General features: G+C 41.4%; 1 protein-coding gene across 10 annotated transcripts in view; it reads left to right on the top strand.

Moving 5' to 3' along the window:
* LOC308478897 (membrane cofactor protein-like) overlaps positions 1–17,871 on the top strand; it is a 51,710-nt gene continuing 33,839 nt past the window's right edge. For 2 of the 10 annotated variants that reach the window (XM_081009058.1, XM_081009055.1), the window contains exons 1-7: positions 2–442; positions 6,696–6,884; positions 8,100–8,288; positions 9,455–9,554; positions 10,741–10,826; positions 11,246–11,287; positions 11,483–11,527. In XM_081009058.1, the coding sequence (XP_080865184.1) occupies positions 376–442; positions 6,696–6,884; positions 8,100–8,288; positions 9,455–9,554; positions 10,741–10,826; positions 11,246–11,287; positions 11,483–11,527 (718 nt within the window). In that variant the 5' untranslated portion in view covers positions 2–375. Of the gene's footprint in view, positions 443–6,695; positions 6,885–8,099; positions 8,289–9,454; positions 9,555–10,740; positions 10,827–11,245; positions 11,288–11,482; positions 11,528–17,871 lie in introns of all 10 variants that reach the window. The other 8 variants (XM_081009061.1, XM_081009059.1, XM_081009062.1 and 5 more) reach the window with 7 other exon arrangements.

Below are 17,871 nucleotides of genomic sequence, written 5' to 3'. Positions count from 1 at the left end.
TTAAACTTTCGAATTCCCCCAACGAGTAACTATTTTCATTCTGTGGTAGCAACATCCTTGGCAAGTCTGACAACGAACCGCTGAAATTCCCAGGCTTCACGTCATAGCGGGGAAAACAAAAACTGTGTGAGAGGAGAGAGGACAGAATAACTTCCTTGCAGCTTTTGCACTTCCCAGCGCGAAGAGGAGGAGGCGGGCAGAGGTTCCCCTCGCGCGCCGCCGCAACCCCCTGAACCTCCCCGCTCTCTCCGCCTCGACGGATTCCTCCCCTCGAGGCCCCGCCCCGCGGACTCTCGCGGCGGCGTTCTTGGAAGGAAGCCTTAATCGCTCCCTGGAAGAGGCTCTTCTTGGAGGGCGCGGACGCTGCGCGCTGCGATGCTCTCGCCGCCCAGCCTTGGCCCGAGGCTCCTCGTGCTTTCTTCACTACTTGCCGGCGTCCTGAGTGAGTAGCTGGAGGGAAAACGGGAGCCGCCACTCGACAGAGGGGATTCCCCCCCCCGCCCCTTGGAGCCACTGGGAGCCAGCTAGGAGCGCCCACCATCCTGCCCAACTTCAAATATTGGTTCTTTATACCGTAGGGAAGGATTTCCTCTACTTGTGTGAGTGAGTGAGTGAGTGAGTGTGTGATGGGCGCTCCTAGCTCCCAGTGGCTCAAAGGGGCAGGGAAACTTGGTACACACACCCACACCCCATATATAAATATATATATACATAAACACCAGCCCCACACTTCAGCCTTCAGGTGTTGTAGAGCTACAACTCCCATCATCCCTGACCACTGGTCCTAGTAGCTAGGGAGGATGGGAGTTGTAGTGCAACATCTGGGGATTCGAGTTTGAGAAAGGCACATATCTGCGCACACACACACACACACACACACACTTTTCTGCACCTGTTTAAAAACATTCCTATTTAGACAGACCTACCCAGCTGCTCAGAAAGTTGAGGTAATGTTAATCTGTTTTAGTATTTTAACTTTTGTACATTTTTAAAGTAGGGTTGTAATTTTTTTCTTGCTTTTACTGTCCTTTGTAAACCGCTTTGGGTGTTTTTACAATCAATCAGTGTATAAATTTTATAAAATAAACACACACACGTAGTATAGTATTTCATCATATAGAATCATAGAATGGTAGAGTTGGGAGGAGTCCTGAGGGTCATCCAGTCCATCCTCCTGCAATGTGGGTATGTGTGGGGGAGGGGAAGGTAGTATTTCATCATATATGTCTGTTGTTTTAACTATATACAGTAACTGGTAACTGGATTTGAGTAAATCTTACTCAGCAGCATAAGTAGGAATGCCCAGCGGAAACTAACAAGTATTATTCTGAATGATGTTTGAATGAACAAGCACATTTTTAATCTAGAATGGAACACTTTATAGTTAATCCAGTCACTAATAGTATGAATGGAGGGGTAGGGTAGGGAGAAAGAGACCAAAACAACTTCCCAGCCAAGTGGATATCAAGCCTGTTTCTACCTTTTAACTCCCCTGATACTTCGTTCCTTTGTTTTTATTTGATATAATTTGCCTCACCCAAAGAGCGATTTTGAAAGAAAGAAAGAAAATACCAAATCGTTTCATAGAATTTATATACTCATAGAACTTAAAGTCACCCTAACTGGAGTGGTACTTCTTGGTAGTATGCTTCTGAAGGTCAGCTGCTGGAAATTGCAGGAGGGGAGCTTGGCCATTGTGAGAACAGGATTCTGGACTAGGTGGATCACTGGCCTGGTGCAAGAGGCTTTTCTTAAGTTGCTTTGTATATGGTGCAACTCAGGAATAGGTGAAGTCCCATTGATTCTTGGGGGAGTAAGGCAGGACTGGGCCTTCTTAGAATGTGATATTTAAAGATGATGTATTACATTTTCACCAAGTAATTGGTTCTAAAAACACAATATCCAAATAATCAGCTTAATCAAAATAATCCGCTGTTTGTATGGATTGTGTTTGTGTTGTAAACTGCTTTGAGAGCCTGTTTGGCAGAAAAGTATGGTGGAAATGGAAAAAAAAAAAAACCTGTCAGTGGTTTGTTGTTTAATTCTTGAAGCACATCTAATTTGATGGGAATAAACTACCTCCCCACCCCACCCCAAAAAAACCCCAACTGCAACCATAGGTATCAGGGCTGAAATAAGTGTTGGAAATCATGATGACATCTGAACTTGACAATTTTGCTCTCCTTTCCTCTTGATTACTAGTGTTAGTGACCAAAAAAGAAAGCACATTCCTAAAGCAATTTCTACAATTTCACGTTGTTGTTGTTGTTGTTGTTGTTGTTGTTGTTGTTGTTCTCATCATCATTAATTACACACCCTTTACTAACAGGTCCCAGGTTGGTTTACAATTTAAAATTCAATATTTAAAACAGTTAACAATCAAAGGAATAGAGTGGGCCCCGAAAAAACACATCTCAAAGGTGGAGAGGTTCATCTTCATCTTTTGCCAAAAGCTGAATAGTGAAGAAGCCAGACATATATCTTTGAGGAGGGAATTCCACAATTTAGGGGATTCCACAGAGAATACAATCTTCTGGGCCAACCTCCCCCCCCACAAATTCCGAGGGCTGTGAAACTCCCAAGAGCTTCCCCTCTGCTGATCTTAACACCTGTGAGGTTCTGCAGGGAAGGTCTTTCAGGCTATGTGGGGCCTAAGTTATTTAGGGCTTAAAACACTAAAGTGAGTACTATAAATTGAACCCAGAAATGAACTGGCAGTCAATGCAACTCTTTTAGAACAGGGCCTATGTGAGGTGATGTTCAGAGGTTATTTTCATACAATCCAGTTTGAGGGAGTACATGGTTTTGGGGCAGTTAGCTTCGCACAGTATTTAAGTGTGCTCTGTACCATTCTGTTCAAAAAGACAGTGAATTATTATTATTATTAAAAATTATTCATCTTTTTTACCAAGGTAATTCAAAGCAACTTTCAATATATGTACATACAAACAAACACATACATTGAAACCAGTATAAAAGAAAAGAAAAAATAAAGACCCTAAAGTAAAATCCTGTTTTTTAAAAGGCAGGGTTAGAACATTCCACGCACTCAAGTCCAAAGATAATTAAGAGGCAAAAGCCTGGTTAAAACTGATTTTTATATAATGTTGGTGCCAGAACATTCCACAAACAGGGAGTCACCACTGAAAAGGTCCATTCTCACATTGCCACCCTCCAGATCTTCCAGGTGACGAAAGCCAGGTCCAGGGTGATTTACAGGGAGAGGTGGTCTTTGAGGTATTGGGGTCCTGAACTGCATAAGACTTTATAGGTCAAAAGCAGCACTTTGAATTGGGCTTGGAAACTTAACTGGTAACCAGTGTAGTCAGGCCAGGATTGGTGTTATGTGCTCAAGCCGTCTTGCCCTATTGAGCAATCTGACCACTGAATTCTGCACCAACTATGATTTCTGAATCACCTTCCGTTGCAGTCCTATGTGCAGTGATCTAACGTAGACAACAGAAGATAGGCTGTCCCTGCCCAAATAAGAGTATAGTTGGGCCTGGGCCGCCATCTGAAGCTGATGGAGGGGAGGGCACTCTGCACCACCAGGGCCACGACAGTGATGGATCCAGAAGTACTCCCAAACTATTACCTGCTTGTTTGGAGGGAATGTAAGAGGAGGCTTCCCCCCATCCATCCAGTCTAGGGAACCACCCACAAACTCCATCTTATCTGGATTGAGCTTTGCTAAGCATGGGCATGAGACTGCTCAGCCGGAAATCAGCTTTTTATCAGAAAGCAGTGATAAGTTAATTGCTGAAAAAGCAGTTGCCTCTACAACAGCTGCCACAAAGAACTTGCAGGGACTTTTCAAGTACCAGTGCTGTGTGAATATAAAATGGAAGAATGGTATAAAGAGGTGTGGGATATAGCTATTAATGATAAATTAACATGTGCTATTAAGGTAAGGTGGGGAATATACAGGAGAAATGGTTCTGATGAGATATGGAAGGTATTTGTAGAATTTGCACTGTTAAAAAGGAAAGGGGTCAGACTATCACATTTTTATTTTTATTTGTTTATTATTCTTACTTTGTTAAAATTAGAAATAAATAAAATTAAATTTAAAAAACAGTTGCATCTACAACAGCTGCCACAAAGAACTTGCAGGGACTTTTCAAGTACCGGTGCTGTGTGCTAGTGGTGAGTTTAAATTATGGGAAGTATCCAACAAAATAGTTCCATTAGCCCAAGCATTTCTGCTTGCACGGTGTAGTGGAACATCCTCTCCTTTTCCTCTCCCTGTATGCTCCCTAAATATGCTCCATAAAGGAAGAACCCTAAACTACTTTAGGAGGTGTGCAGGGAGAGAGAAAGGGGAAGTTATATTGCGGAACCAGAAGTCCTTCTGCTATCTGAGTGACTTCATTGGATACTGCCCGTTGACTTAGAGATATTTTTGTTACTGCTGTATGTTTAGTCACATCCTTCCAATGATTCAGCATTGCAAGCTGAAGAAGAACTTTTATAACTGTTGAGGGGAAAGAGTATATGTAATTATGCATACTCAAGCACAGCCCACTAGTGACATCCTCATGTGATTTATATCCTTAAAGAATACTCCTTCAAAAGCTGTGAGAACAAAGTTCTGATATGCCTAATTTGGTGTATTGAAATTTGGCCAAGATGCCTAGTGCTTGGATACTGTGTGTGAGAGAGAGCATGTAGAGTAGGGAAGAAGTGGCACTGAGACAGTGTTCTGGTTGGATACAAATGTTTGGCCAATATGAGTAACCTTGGCAATGGCCTCTTGCGCATCTGCAAAGCTGACAACACTTGTAAACACTTGGTGGTTAGGAGTGGCTATTTCCACTGTGATAATAGGATGCTGCACTAGATGTCTCACTGAGCTGATCCAGCAAGACTATTTTTAGGTTCTTACAGCTTTTGCCAAATGCTGATTCCTGGCCTTTGGCATGCCCCAGTATGCTCTGGAGGGTCCTCTATCCCTACAGACCTGATTTTGAGGGCATGCAGGGGGCTGGAGGTGACAGGAAAATAGAGTTAATTTTGATGTGCACATGGAAGCCTGTTGTGTAGGCAGAGCAGCACTGTTGGATAAATAAGGTTTGTGGTGAGCCCTGTGATGCTTGGCTGGTAATGCTGCAATCATATATGTTAGTGTAACGCTCTTGTCTCCACGTTTCTCCTAGCTGCAATAACAAAATTACTTATTAAAAAGCTCCGTGGCTTTTCTGTAAATATTGTGAGCACAAGAAACACGATTTTGCTAACTCTTGTTTTCTTTTCTTCTCCTCCCCCTCCCAGCTTTTTTAAAGTTCAATTTGCAAGCATCTTAAATGTGGGTTAAGTGTGGCATTGTGCCAACAGCTGGTTCCTGGGCACGCTGGTGGTTTGTCATTCTTGTCTCACCACAAGCTGACATGGCATTTTGCTGTCTGAGGCAAAGATCTGGCTAGCTTCCTACATTATTCCATGCCCAAAAGCTCACTGGACTAGCAGCTGATATTCAACAGGTTCCATCACAGCGCCGAGGGAAGTTGGTAGCCTTAGAGGGGCAGAGGCATACATAGGCAGTTCTTTCCTCCAACACTTTTAAGACTGTAAGCCCATTCCATCCCCAGGGCTGAAAGTGTGCCCAGAATGGTCACCTGTATACAACGCAGCAGCAATTTTATTTATTTATCAAAAGTATTTATAATCCACCCTTCACCTAAAGGCCTCTTCAAAATCAAAAACTTCAAAATCAGACTTCACCATAAATCTAAAAAAGCATAAAACAACCCAATACAAAATCCTAAACAAAGACTGAAAAGCAGCACCACCAACCAAAATACACAAATCCCTTGCACACTTTCCCCCTCCACAAGGACATAGGCGAAGAGCTGTATTGCCATCGAAATGAAAGCAATGTGGTGGTGAGACACACCTCAGAAGAGAGGGTAAAGCAGAGAACGCCCCACCATGGGCCCCTGCACCACAGTGCTTATTAGGCATGGGAACCGCCAGCAAGGTTTCCCTGGCAGATCTGGAAACTATGGTAGGTCGGTATGGCAGCAGAATAACATGCACACAAATGTAATGCTTGCTAAAGTGCATGTCCTGGGCTGGCTGCCATTCTGCCTGCTCACTCAAACAGAGGACTTTCCCAGCACTACTGCCTATGACATATTGGGAGGTGACCAGATGAGAAAACCGGCTAATCCTGCCCAACTCAGAAACAAGCAAGTTTCATTGCCAGTTCAGGAGATTGGAAAAAGCTAAATAAATGTAGGTATTGAGGGTGGGAACTAATAAAAACCACAGGAAGCAGCTACCTTACTTTGCCTAATAGTAAGGTCAGCTTTGCCTGATCTGTTTGGTTTTTTTATTCTTACAGCTATTGTAGGCTAAAATAGAGAATTAGATTGGCTGAGAGTCTTGGGATCAATGACTCTATGCTAGTTCATTTCACCTTTGCTAAATAGGGACTGTCTCAGGTTTGGGAAGATGGATGGGTGAGATACTGGTTGTTAAAAGGTTTGTGCATTTAAGGTGTTTTATAAGTGCTTGATCATCCTTGCAATATACATCTAAAACAAAACACAGCATTCTGCATGAAAGCTGAATGAAACTGAACAAGGTAATGATGTGTGTTTCTGCCAGTTCTCAAGGTAAATCCATAGTAATATTTTTTGAATACAATGCCAGCAATGCATTGATTTAAAAGCAATATTTTCTGCATATCATAGGTGATTGTGGCCCTCCACCAGTCATTCGCAATGGAGTCCCTCATAAGAATATTGAGGGCGCATCTTTCCCTCCAGGCTCAACGGTAATTTACAAGTGTCTGGGCAACTTTTTTAATGTCTATGGAAAAGTAGATGTTGTAACATGTCTTCCAGATTCAAAGTGGTCACACATAGAACAGTTTTGTGTGGGTAAGTGTTTATTTTTTAAATGTACCTATCCTTGACATATTGTTATGGGGGGGAAAGAGGGGGTTGTTTTTGGCTTTTTAAACGACTATTCGTTTTAGAATCAAGGGTGACATCTTGTTTAATTCATGTATTGATGGATTGTAAGCAAATGTTTTATATCCCATTGTTCTACAGGTTCTCAGGGTGTCTTACAATTGCATTGCTGCCGCCGTTTTCCCTGCCTCTGCCACTGACCGCTGCTGCTGTGGCAGACGCAGTAGTGGCTCCCACTTTGGCCGTGCCAGCCGCAGCCATGCCGCAGCCTGGCTGGCAGGAGATTTGCTTGGTCCACCACCAAGCTTGGTGAGCTGGGCTAGGCGCTTGGGCGTCTCCCAGTTGTGCACGTGTGCGATGTCACAGGTGCTCATTACATCCCGTGCAAGTGACGTCACAGGTGTGCCCCACACTTGTGATGTCACAGGTGTGTGGCACAGCACTGAGCCCCTCCAATACTGGGCCCAAAGTGGCTCCTCTTGTCACCCTCCCTCACTTTCAGGGAGGGAGGAAGTTAGGGTTATTTCCTGGACCTAAGTTAGTTGGATCCAACCCCTTATTGTGTATGCCCTCCAAAATATTCTGCATGAGGTTTTGCTGGAGCAGATATGCCTAACATTATGAAATAATTAAACGGAATGTGATATGCAGTCCTGGACTCTTTAAAAAGCAGTTAAACAGTGTCCAAGCTGATCTCTGCAATCCGCCTTCCCGGAGGTTTGCTTTCCCCGATAATGATGGATGGAGGTTTCTTCAGAACATCTGAAGTTTGTTCTCTGACTTCCTCCTAATCAGAGAGTGGGGTTCGGCTGTCAGATTGAGACCTGACTGCCTTAAATAACTGCAGCTGAATATTATTATATTTTATGTAAAAAATAAATAAAAAAAATATAAAAAACTGGCAGGTAAAACCACATTTTCCTAAAATTCAGCTAAGACTCCTTGGAGTGACTCTCAGCTTCTCATTGAAATGGCAGAGTAATACCAGCAGCCCACAAATGGCTCAGCAATCAGGAAGGTATTTATCTGGCAGCAAAATTCCGACAGTGCCAGTTGCCTGCATTTGTCACGTAACGCAGTATTGCAATCAAAAGGTTCAAAAATCAAAAGGAAAAGTCTCTTTCTCTCTGTCAAATCCTTCCCAGCACATTTCCCCATTCTTTTGTCTGCTTTTGTTGCCAGGCAGTTGCATGAGCCCACCAAGGTCTGCATTTGCTCAATTAAAGAAAGGGCAAAGGAAGGATTACTATATTGCCAACACCACTGTGGCCTATATCTGCCGCCAAGGTTACGACACTATCCCTGAAATAACTCCTGTTATTACTTGTCGTGAGAATTACACTTGGACACAAATCCCAGCTTTTTGTAAAGGTCAGTATCTTGTTGCAGTTAACTTCAAGATCACACAGTTGAAATCTTGTTTTCATCTGTAATATGTTCAGAAGAGTATGATACTGTACTGTCGTACCTCAGAATTCGAACAGAATCCATTCCGCAAGTCCGTTCAACTTCTGAAACGTTCGACTTCCAAAGTGAAGCTTCTGATTGGCTGCAGGAAGCTCCTAGCCCTCAGAGCAGGAGAAAATAAGCTTGTTTCATCCTCTGTGTGGCATGACAGCCCTTTAGATATTTGAATACAGCTATCATATCTCCCCTCAGTCTCTCTTTTCCAGGCTAAACATACCCACCTCCCTGAACGGTTCCTCATAAGGCTTGGTTTCCTGACCCTTGATAATCTTGGCTACCCTCCTCTGCAAACACTGCAGCTTGTCAATGTCTTCCTTAAATGTTGGTGCCCCGAACCAGACACAGTACTCCAGGTGTGGTCAGACTGTTACTTCTGTTGATGTAGCCAAGAATACCATTAGCTTTTTTTGCTGCTGCATCACACTGCTGACTCGTGTTAAGCTTGTGGTATACTAGATCCTAGATCTTTTCACATGTAATTTTCAATTAACCACAATATGCTATGTAACAAGGACCCATAATGTAACCTTGACTATGGTAACTTTCAGCAAGGTAGGATAACCTATAGTTGGTACAAGACACTGCAAACTGCAGGCCAGCTGTTGTGGCGGTGGAGTGTGTGAGCCTGTTTGCTTCAGCATATTCATGCACCACTAAAGCATTGTTTACTGTCTTAATGTGATGTACGGATATAACCACAGACTTGAAATACATTTAATTTGCTTTTGATTTGGCTGGAACAACAACAGCCTTTTAACAATAGCAATTCCATGATCTGTCAAGCAATTGAGCATGCTTAAAGCCATTAATTTCAATGGACTTTTAATATCTAAAAGCATTGCGTATTTTTTGTCACCCACCTCCAAACCCTGCATCAGCATTCTTGTTAATTTATTCTCACTTAAAAGGTAACATTTCTAACACTGTAAGGGCTGCTTCTTGAAAACATAGGCAGATCATAAGCTTTCTTAGTTACCCTTTGAACCTGGGGCAGAATATTTGATGAATCAAATTGTCAATGAATGCCATATCCATATAATCCTAATATGCGAATTCTCACCTTTCTGTAGGAAAATCATGTGGTGATCCAGGAAAACCAGAACATGGTGATGCTGTTATTCTAACTAATCTCCTGTATTTGGCAAAAGTAAATTTCACATGTGAAGATGGGTGCGTGTTGACTTGGCTCTGTTAGCAAGTCTTAATTAATACATAAAATTTAATGGGTGAATTCTGGAGAACAAATCTATAGTTTACCTTTTTTTAAAAAAACCAACAACCAATAACCTAAGAGTTGAGGCAATCATGCCAATAGTACTTTCTTAAAATAAACTTCAGAGAAGCTAAGCACAGCTCTCTCCCATAAATGTTATGGTAGTAAGTATGATACGTTCCTATTTATTCTGAGAGGATGAAGTTTTTCCTCAGTAAACTGAAATAAGCAAACCAAATGTGGTGAATTGCGAAATAAACCAGCTCTGAATTTCCTCGTCAACTATTTCACAAAGGACCACGCAGGAAGAATGCAATAAAATACCTTCCACAAGTGTTGAATATGCTACATTCTTCAAGTGGAAAGTAATGCTCTCCTCTACCCACTTTTTTAAAAAGTTGCTATTCTGAAGAATTTAGGCACCTAGAGTTTGAAATAGATCAAAGAGAAACTGTTGTTAATCTAACAGAGTTAAGGGTTCTTGGCCCTGCCTTATTCTTGTGTTGGGTTTATTTTGCAAATTTATTATCAGATGATTAATGCTAAATTGTATAAGATTTACTGTATGGTATTTTTTTACATATCATTACTTGACAGAGATAGCATCAGGTTTTGGGAGACCTTCAGCCAACTTTAATAGGTCTCATAATTGTCCAGGAGTGGCAGAGCATTGCCTGATGATACAGAGGGTAGCAGAGGGAAGCAGGATATCAGAAGCACTTGCTCTGTAATAAGGAATTCTATGATGAACCATGCATGGGCCCATTTGCACTGTCCATCTAAAGCAGTGTAAGTCCTGGAAACCATGGTTTGTTAAGGATTCTGAGCATTGTTAGGAGACCCCTTTCAAAAAGCTACAATTCTCAGAGTGGTTTAATAATCAATTCCTCTTCCTTAGGGAACTCTGGGAACTGTAGCTCACAATAACGTTTATAAACAAAGATGGTAGAACCTTCATTTATGGAGAATAATAGGGAAAAAACATTTAAACTGCAATGCAGAGACAATAAAAATCTCTCTGTTAGGATGCACAGCTAACTTCTTTGATATCGGTAAAGTGCATGCTTCAAAATTATGAGTTATTAAAGAAACCGCTGAAGGATTATGTATAAAGGTGCACCTTGTACTTTTCCTTTTATTTAGGTACACGTTAAATGGACCACCTACTATTCAGTGTCAGTGGAAGAAAGATCATGTTGAATGGAGCCAGAAGCCTCCAGAATGTCAACGTAAGATTCTCTTGTGACAGATACCAGATTAATTAGGATTGACCACCTTATATTGTGCCACCTAACAGCAACTAAAGTCTCCAAGGGGAGCCAAGGAAAAGCCATTATTCTTCATAGAAAAAAATGCCAATAGACTCTCATATCTGCAGTAAGAATATGAGGATGCCAGGAAGTATTGCAGAGGGAAACCCTTCTAGCTGGCATGCTCATCTTCTCTGGTACAGAGTTGTTGTTTATGTATATGGCGTGTGTCTGTATATGCTTGATAACCACAGAGAGTTTTAATTGCATCACTCATGTCATAGGCCATAGAAACTGACAGCCCTCCGTTACACTAGATTAAGGAGTAGCAAAAGCTTTAAATTGTAATGTTTTATAAGAGCGAGAACTAAATATGCCTGTATGTGCCTCTTATACAGGGCTAATTGAGAAACCCACAGAAGATGGTACAAACACAACAGGTTAGAAACAAATTATTTAATTGCAATAGCTTGTGTGGTCAACACAGAATTTTTAAATTAGGTTTTATTGGGATTATGTTGTTATTTTTGCTTTTTCTGCAGTTTGTTCTAAAAGCTGTTAATTCATTTGAGAGTTTTGATTATTACCATTTAAAGCAAAAACTTTAAATCCATCTGCATGTGCCTCTTATACAGGGCAAGCTGTGCCACCATCAGGAGGCAGTGCTACAAATAATACAGGTTGGGAAACTTTTTTTTCATTTCAATAGCTAGCATTGTAATCGCTGTGGTACTAGTGGTTAATTCAGAGCTTTTATTAGGATTTCAGAATGTTCTGTTCTTTTTGTCTTGTCCTGCAATGTAATTATTTGAATACTTGTTAACTCCTTGGAGAACTTTGATTTTTACCGTGTCCGTAGTGTTGGCATCTGATCTGTCTGTCTATCTATCTATCAGATTTAGCATAGTGCGCCCTACAAACCAGCTCAATATGTGGCTTGTTGCTCAGAAACAAAAAAGAAGCTGTAATGAGGGTTCAAGCATAGGCTAAGCCTTTATACAGAGGTGTACCTAGGGTCCCTTGCAGCATTGGCATCCATCCCCAACAAAAACACTTTACAGCTATAGCCACATTAGAAACTACTACATTTTACACAACCCAAGTACTCAAAGCATCCAGAGTGAGAGGAGAAGGATGAAAAAAATCTCATGCCTTTGTGCCGCAGTATGAGAAGGATGGGAAGCTTCTTCTGCATTTGATCTTGCTGCAACATTGCTGCTGTCTACGTTTCTTAGAATTTCTGTGCGATGCTGGACATGAGGCTGCTAGTTGTTAATAATCATGTGATATTGTTTGATTTATTCTGTTTTCGGTTTTTATTAACCTGTCTATTTAATGTCTATTGCGTGAAGCCCTGGGACCCTTGGGTGAATGGTGGAATATAAATTAAATAAAGTAGAAGGCTGAGTTTTACTTTTGGATTCCTCTTAAGAGCTTGATTATGCAACAAGGGCTTTTCTTTTCCTTTTTTAATTTTTTTAAAAGGAGTGGAAGAGTATTTACACAGCTAGTGAGATTACCTTTTCCCACCGTTGGTGATGAATGTAAAGGTATGTAGGGTGCAAGAGAGATTTCATTTGGGTGCTAATGCATTTACCAGTGGGTGGCATATGGCTTCATGCATGGTGCTTTTTCTCCTCAGGGTTCAGCATTGCAAAATAATAGGGCTTTGGGTGATTTGACTATATTAGGAACCAAGTGGAAAGTAGTGCATGTGCATATTCTCAAGATCCCAGGTCTGCTGAATAAAGTGTGGAGCTACTCTTCCAGCCTAGATTAATGAAGGCCAAGTGTACACCACAACTTTGTCTTGGTGACTAACCCTCTGCTTAGTATACCTTCTGGAGCAAAATGAAGGCTTTGGAGTCAAGGTGCTAGGGAAATAATTTGAAATCATAGTATTTTAGTTGCTTTTGTGACTTGTATCGTATATTATTAGGAGTATTTATTCATGTTTCCCATTTGCTACCCTCTTTGCTAAAATTCTTCCACACATCTTTGAATCTACTAGAGTGAAGTTCTTGAGATGAATTAACTAAGACTACTGAACATAGATTAAGGTTTTGATGTGTAGTTCACTGGTGTATTCAATGTGTAGTGCTATGTATAATGATTGGGGAACTGCACCTGGTGTTTGGATGTAGTGTTAGGGAATATCCATGCTCAGTGCCTCATCAGTTTTCAAAATCTGAGGTTTTGTCTACATGTTATTTGGTTCCAATGTGGTTGGTTGGCTGCCCTTGCACTGTGTTCCAATGACAGAAGCAATAATGTGCATTGATTTTGGGGTTTCTTTTACATTGTTTCCTTTACATTGACATATCAGTGAAAGTGGTTTCAAATACAAGCTTTATACCTGTGATCGTATTGTTCAGAGGCTGTAGCTGCATACTAATTTCATTTCCAGCTTATCGTACTTTGTAGTAAGGCTGTGTTACCAAGTTTGATACACTTGTTTTCTGTGTTTGCATTTGTGTGTGTGTGTGTGTGTGTGTGTACGTGTGTGTACTACACCAGAGAACGCAACTGGCACATCATTAAATATATTAAAATGCTTTTGGAAGGACAATCTATTGAGGCACTACAGAGAGTGGTTTTAAAGAGAGATCAATGGTGATAGATGCTCCTTAGTCTGGAATGCGGATTAAATTGGGCTTCTCCATGTGCAGACACCAGATCCTCTGACAAACTCCTGCAATCCTTGTTCTCCCCAGTAACAATCTCTCTCTCTCTCTCTCTCTCTCTCTGTATGTGTGTGTTTGTGGGTGTATATATTACTATATACATAAAAATGGAACACTGTCATCATGGTGTGGCTTACGCCAAAAGGAGGAGGAGAAGGTTAGACAAACCTCTCTCTGGAGTGCCCTCCCCAATTAAACCCGCCTGCAGTGAGGTTTAATGGAGAAGGGAGGCATGTCAGATACTGGTTTGCCAAATGGTTCTCTGAAGCGCCTCCTTTAAAAGGGGGTGGGGCTTAGAGTGAGGGACGGGCACACTATGAGGGTATAAGCAAGGGGGTTGGTCAGGTGTGGGGGAAGTGGGGTTGGCAAAGGGTTTGAGTGAGCAGAGGCGGCAACCGAGAGAGAGAGAGAGAGAGAGCGTGTATGTGTGTATATGTATATAAGATCTTGTATATAAGATCTATATTATATGTGTGTGTATTCTCTCTAAAGTGACATTGCCCATGTCTACTGCTTTGAATCAGTAAGTCAGGATCAGCTTATAGAAGATTTGGTCCTATAATGAATGATATCTCCTTAAGTAACATGTCCCTGCATTACCCATGGCCTTTGAAAAACATTTCTTTTTTATTTTATTTTATTTTATTTTAAGGACCACAACTTCGAACTCTACTTTATATTTGTAAGTTATCTTATTATGCATTTGTTTGACTCTAATCAGGCATTTCTTTAACTATGATTGAAATACTTTACAAATAGTACTGTAAGTTATTATGTGTTCCTCTGATTTTCTTTTCCCACTAGTGTGAGAAAGTGAAACATTACTGAATAGCGCAGTATGAACACACTGTTTCATAAGAGGGAAATCCATAACAAGGAGTCATATGGTAGCCACCGCCAATAAATTATGTGGATACTCCCTCCCTCTCCCAAATTATGTGGCTATTGCGCCATAGTGAAATGGCATCTGAATGTAGTCACTCAAGAATGTAGAGTAAGACCAAGGCAGCATAGAAGCCAACTGCTAGGGGCCATGGGAGTTTTGGCCCCCACAATAAAATATTTGATGGGGCCAGGCCCCTGCAAAGTTGATGTCAATTCCCATTCAAATGGTGTGTGTGCGCACTGCATCATGTGATCAGTTATGCAGGGCAGGGCTTACCTGGGCCCCCACAATATATTATTCAAGTTGGCACCCCTGCAAGGCCATGGTTCCCTCAAAATGTCGATGAGCTGCAGCTTCAGTCATCCCTTACCATTGGCAATGGTGGCTGGGGTTGATGGAAGCCAGAGTCCAATAAGATCTGGAGGGCATCACCTTGACTATCCCGATATAGAATCTCAGACTTTTCATAATATCACAGAGAACAATTTACATTTGTAGCGAAAATCTGTGGATCTATATAGTGAATGCATACACACAAATGCTTTCATCTCTGTAGGGGCTTGAATTGAAAGCAAAGTGTAAACTTTGCCACTTAGTAATGATAATATTCTGGTTATTTTCCTTTTCAATATTATTGTTTTCTATTTAGATTAGGGACTGGGCATTCTAAGTTTGTCCCCACCTTTTTAACAGAGGATAAGTTTGTATGGGACGTGGGTGGCGCTATGGGTTAAACCACAGAACCTAGGGCTTGCTGATCAAAAGGTTGGCAGTTCGAATCCCCACGACGGGGTGAGCTCCCGTTGCTTGGTCCCTGCTCCTGCCAACCTAGCAGTTTGAAAGCACATCAAAGTGCAAGTAGATAAATAGGTACTGCTCTGGCGGGAAGGTAAATGGCATTTCTGTGCACTGCTCTGGTTCATGACCCGGAAGCTGTACGCTGGCTTCCTCAGCCAGTAAAGCGAGATGAGCACCGCAACCCCAGAGTCGTCTGCGACTGGACCTAATGGTCAGGGGTCCCTTTACCTTTACCTTTAATTTTGTATGTACTATTAAACCATGGTTTAGCATTACAAGGACAAGCTGCAGTGAGCCCAGGCTTGCATGCTCCTCCTCCCCAATTTGTTGCCTGAGATTAGTGCTGCTAATTAAATTAGTGCTATATAGCACTTGCATTGTGGTAATACTTCATTTATAGTTTCCATCACCTTCTTTTCTCCCCCATCTCTCAGCACTTCTGGTTGTGGCATTTCTTCTTACTGTTGGTATTTTTTTCCTAAAGAAAGTTTTTGAAACGAGAAGAAGGTAAGCTGGTCATAAATTCTTGTTTAGCACAATATTCATATCCAACCCATTGCCAGTTTCTTCTCTGTAGCACCTTTGTTCAGTCATGTCTTGTGTCAGGGTCACATCCGGGGAGGGATGGTGTGTACAACAAAACAAAACTTGACTCCCCCCTTCTTCTGAGCATCCTTACTGTTTCTAGACCTGATGCAGCAAGTGGTCCAAGCCCTTTGCCTTGCTTACCAGGCTCTGGGATGTTTTGTGAAATCTTGTGGGGCCATCTGAGTTTTCACAAGAACTCACAAGACTCTCCCGGAGCCCAGTAAGCAAGTCTGAGAGCTTAAAAGCTCTTTCCACACCACGAAAACTATGCACAAAAGGAGCTTTTAAGCTCTGCCTTTCATGCATTTGATTTGTTTTATTTCAACTGGCCGTCCTTCAACCACGTAAAGCTGAAATCACACATGTCAAATGCCTGGGAGTTGCAATCGTACTTTTTTTATCTGTTCTTATGCATTTGTAGACGCTTTAGGGTTTCTTCTTCTTCTTACAAGCATGTAGAAAGCAGGGGGTGGAGAACAGCTTGTAGCCACTCATTGTAATAGTATTCTTAAATCCAACATACTGTACGGGATACATTGGAATACATTCCCTGACCTAGAGATGAGAATAACTCATCCTCTGCAAAAAATAGTGTTTACACAACACAGCAGAGAGGTACGTATTTGAAACCTGGCAAATAAAAGGTTAGGCTGCAATGTAAACACCTTATTTAGGGAGTAAGGACCACTGCCGATTGTGAAACTTTCTTCTGAGTAAGCATGTATAGCGCTGTGCTCTTAGTCATTCTTCTTCTTTATATGCCTGCCTCTTTCTTTTGCTTGTTCAGCCACTTGAATCAAGGAACTTTAAACCATGCAGTCTTATGAAATATGGTCTGCAGAAATAGGAAACAGCACAGCTGACTTTAGCATCAAAAGGTATTATTTTTAAAGTCATTTTAATGTTGAAAATTAAATTAAGTAGCAGTTGTGACTTTGGGAGGGAGAAGGGATTCTCTTTGTTCTCCTGACTCTGGAATCATACATGCTTCTGTACCTCTACCCTTCCCAAAATAGTTATGGGGATTACAGTACAGTATATCTATGCTGCCTTTATACTTGGCAAGCTGGCTGATTCTCATGCAGATTTTCACAAAGAGATATGATTGCTTAATATAGGAGGGACGGGTGGCTGAGCAAAGAAGCTTGAAGAGCATAAATTTTTTACACACATTTTCTTGCATGGCGAGTTTTCGTTTGATAACATTTCAAGCCTCCTGAAGAAGACATTCATAGAATAAATCAAGTCAAGTTCATTAATAGTCCACATATCTTAAAAGAACAAATATTTTATTTCATTCAGCTGAGTTTATTTCATTTAAAAGAAACTAAAAAATATATAAGAAAGTGCAATAAAAGTATATTTTTAAAGGATTGGGACAAAATTGAAACCAGTGCCTCTTAATAGTTATGTAAAAAGTTGTTCCCAGATATTTATAACTTGATATACAGACTTCACAACTGATTTAGGGTGCTTCCAGATAGGGCTTGCCGATTGGAAGGTCGGCAGTTCAAATCCCCGCAACGGAATGAGCTCCCATTGTTCTGTCCCAGCTCCTGCCAACCTAGCAATTCGAAAGCATGCCAGTGCAAGTAGATAAATAGGTACCACTGTGGCAGGAAGGTAAATGGCGTTTCCATGTACTCTGGTTTCCGTCACGGTGTTCCGTTGTGCCAGAAGCAGTTTAGTCATGCTGGTCACATGACCCAGAAAGCTGTCTGTGGACAAAGGCAGCTCCCTTGGCCTGAAAGTGAGATGAGCGCCACAACCCCATAGTCACCTTTGACTGAACTTAACCATCCAGGGGTCCTTTACCTTTTACCTTACCTAATATTGTAAAACTGGTCGTGAGATAGCACAAATGGGTTACTGTACTAAAAAAAGTAATCCTTTTTTTCCTGGAAGGGGAAACCAGGCTAAATGGAGGGAAATGTGTTCTAGCTAGCATTTTTTTGCCAACCACTAGAAGCACAGAATTACCTAAGTGTGTTAGATATGACCATTGTTGAATGAATAAATCCCGGTTTCCTCCTATAGAGGGCACATGCTATCTTTTATGTTCTCTAAT

Source organism: Podarcis pityusensis (assembly GCF_964106645.2).
Source record: "Podarcis pityusensis genome assembly, chromosome: 6".
In the NCBI taxonomy this organism is placed as follows: Eukaryota; Metazoa; Chordata; class Lepidosauria; order Squamata; family Lacertidae; genus Podarcis; species Podarcis pityusensis.
Note: the sequence above shows the minus strand (reverse complement) of the source record. Positions and strands in the feature narration are given on the sequence as shown.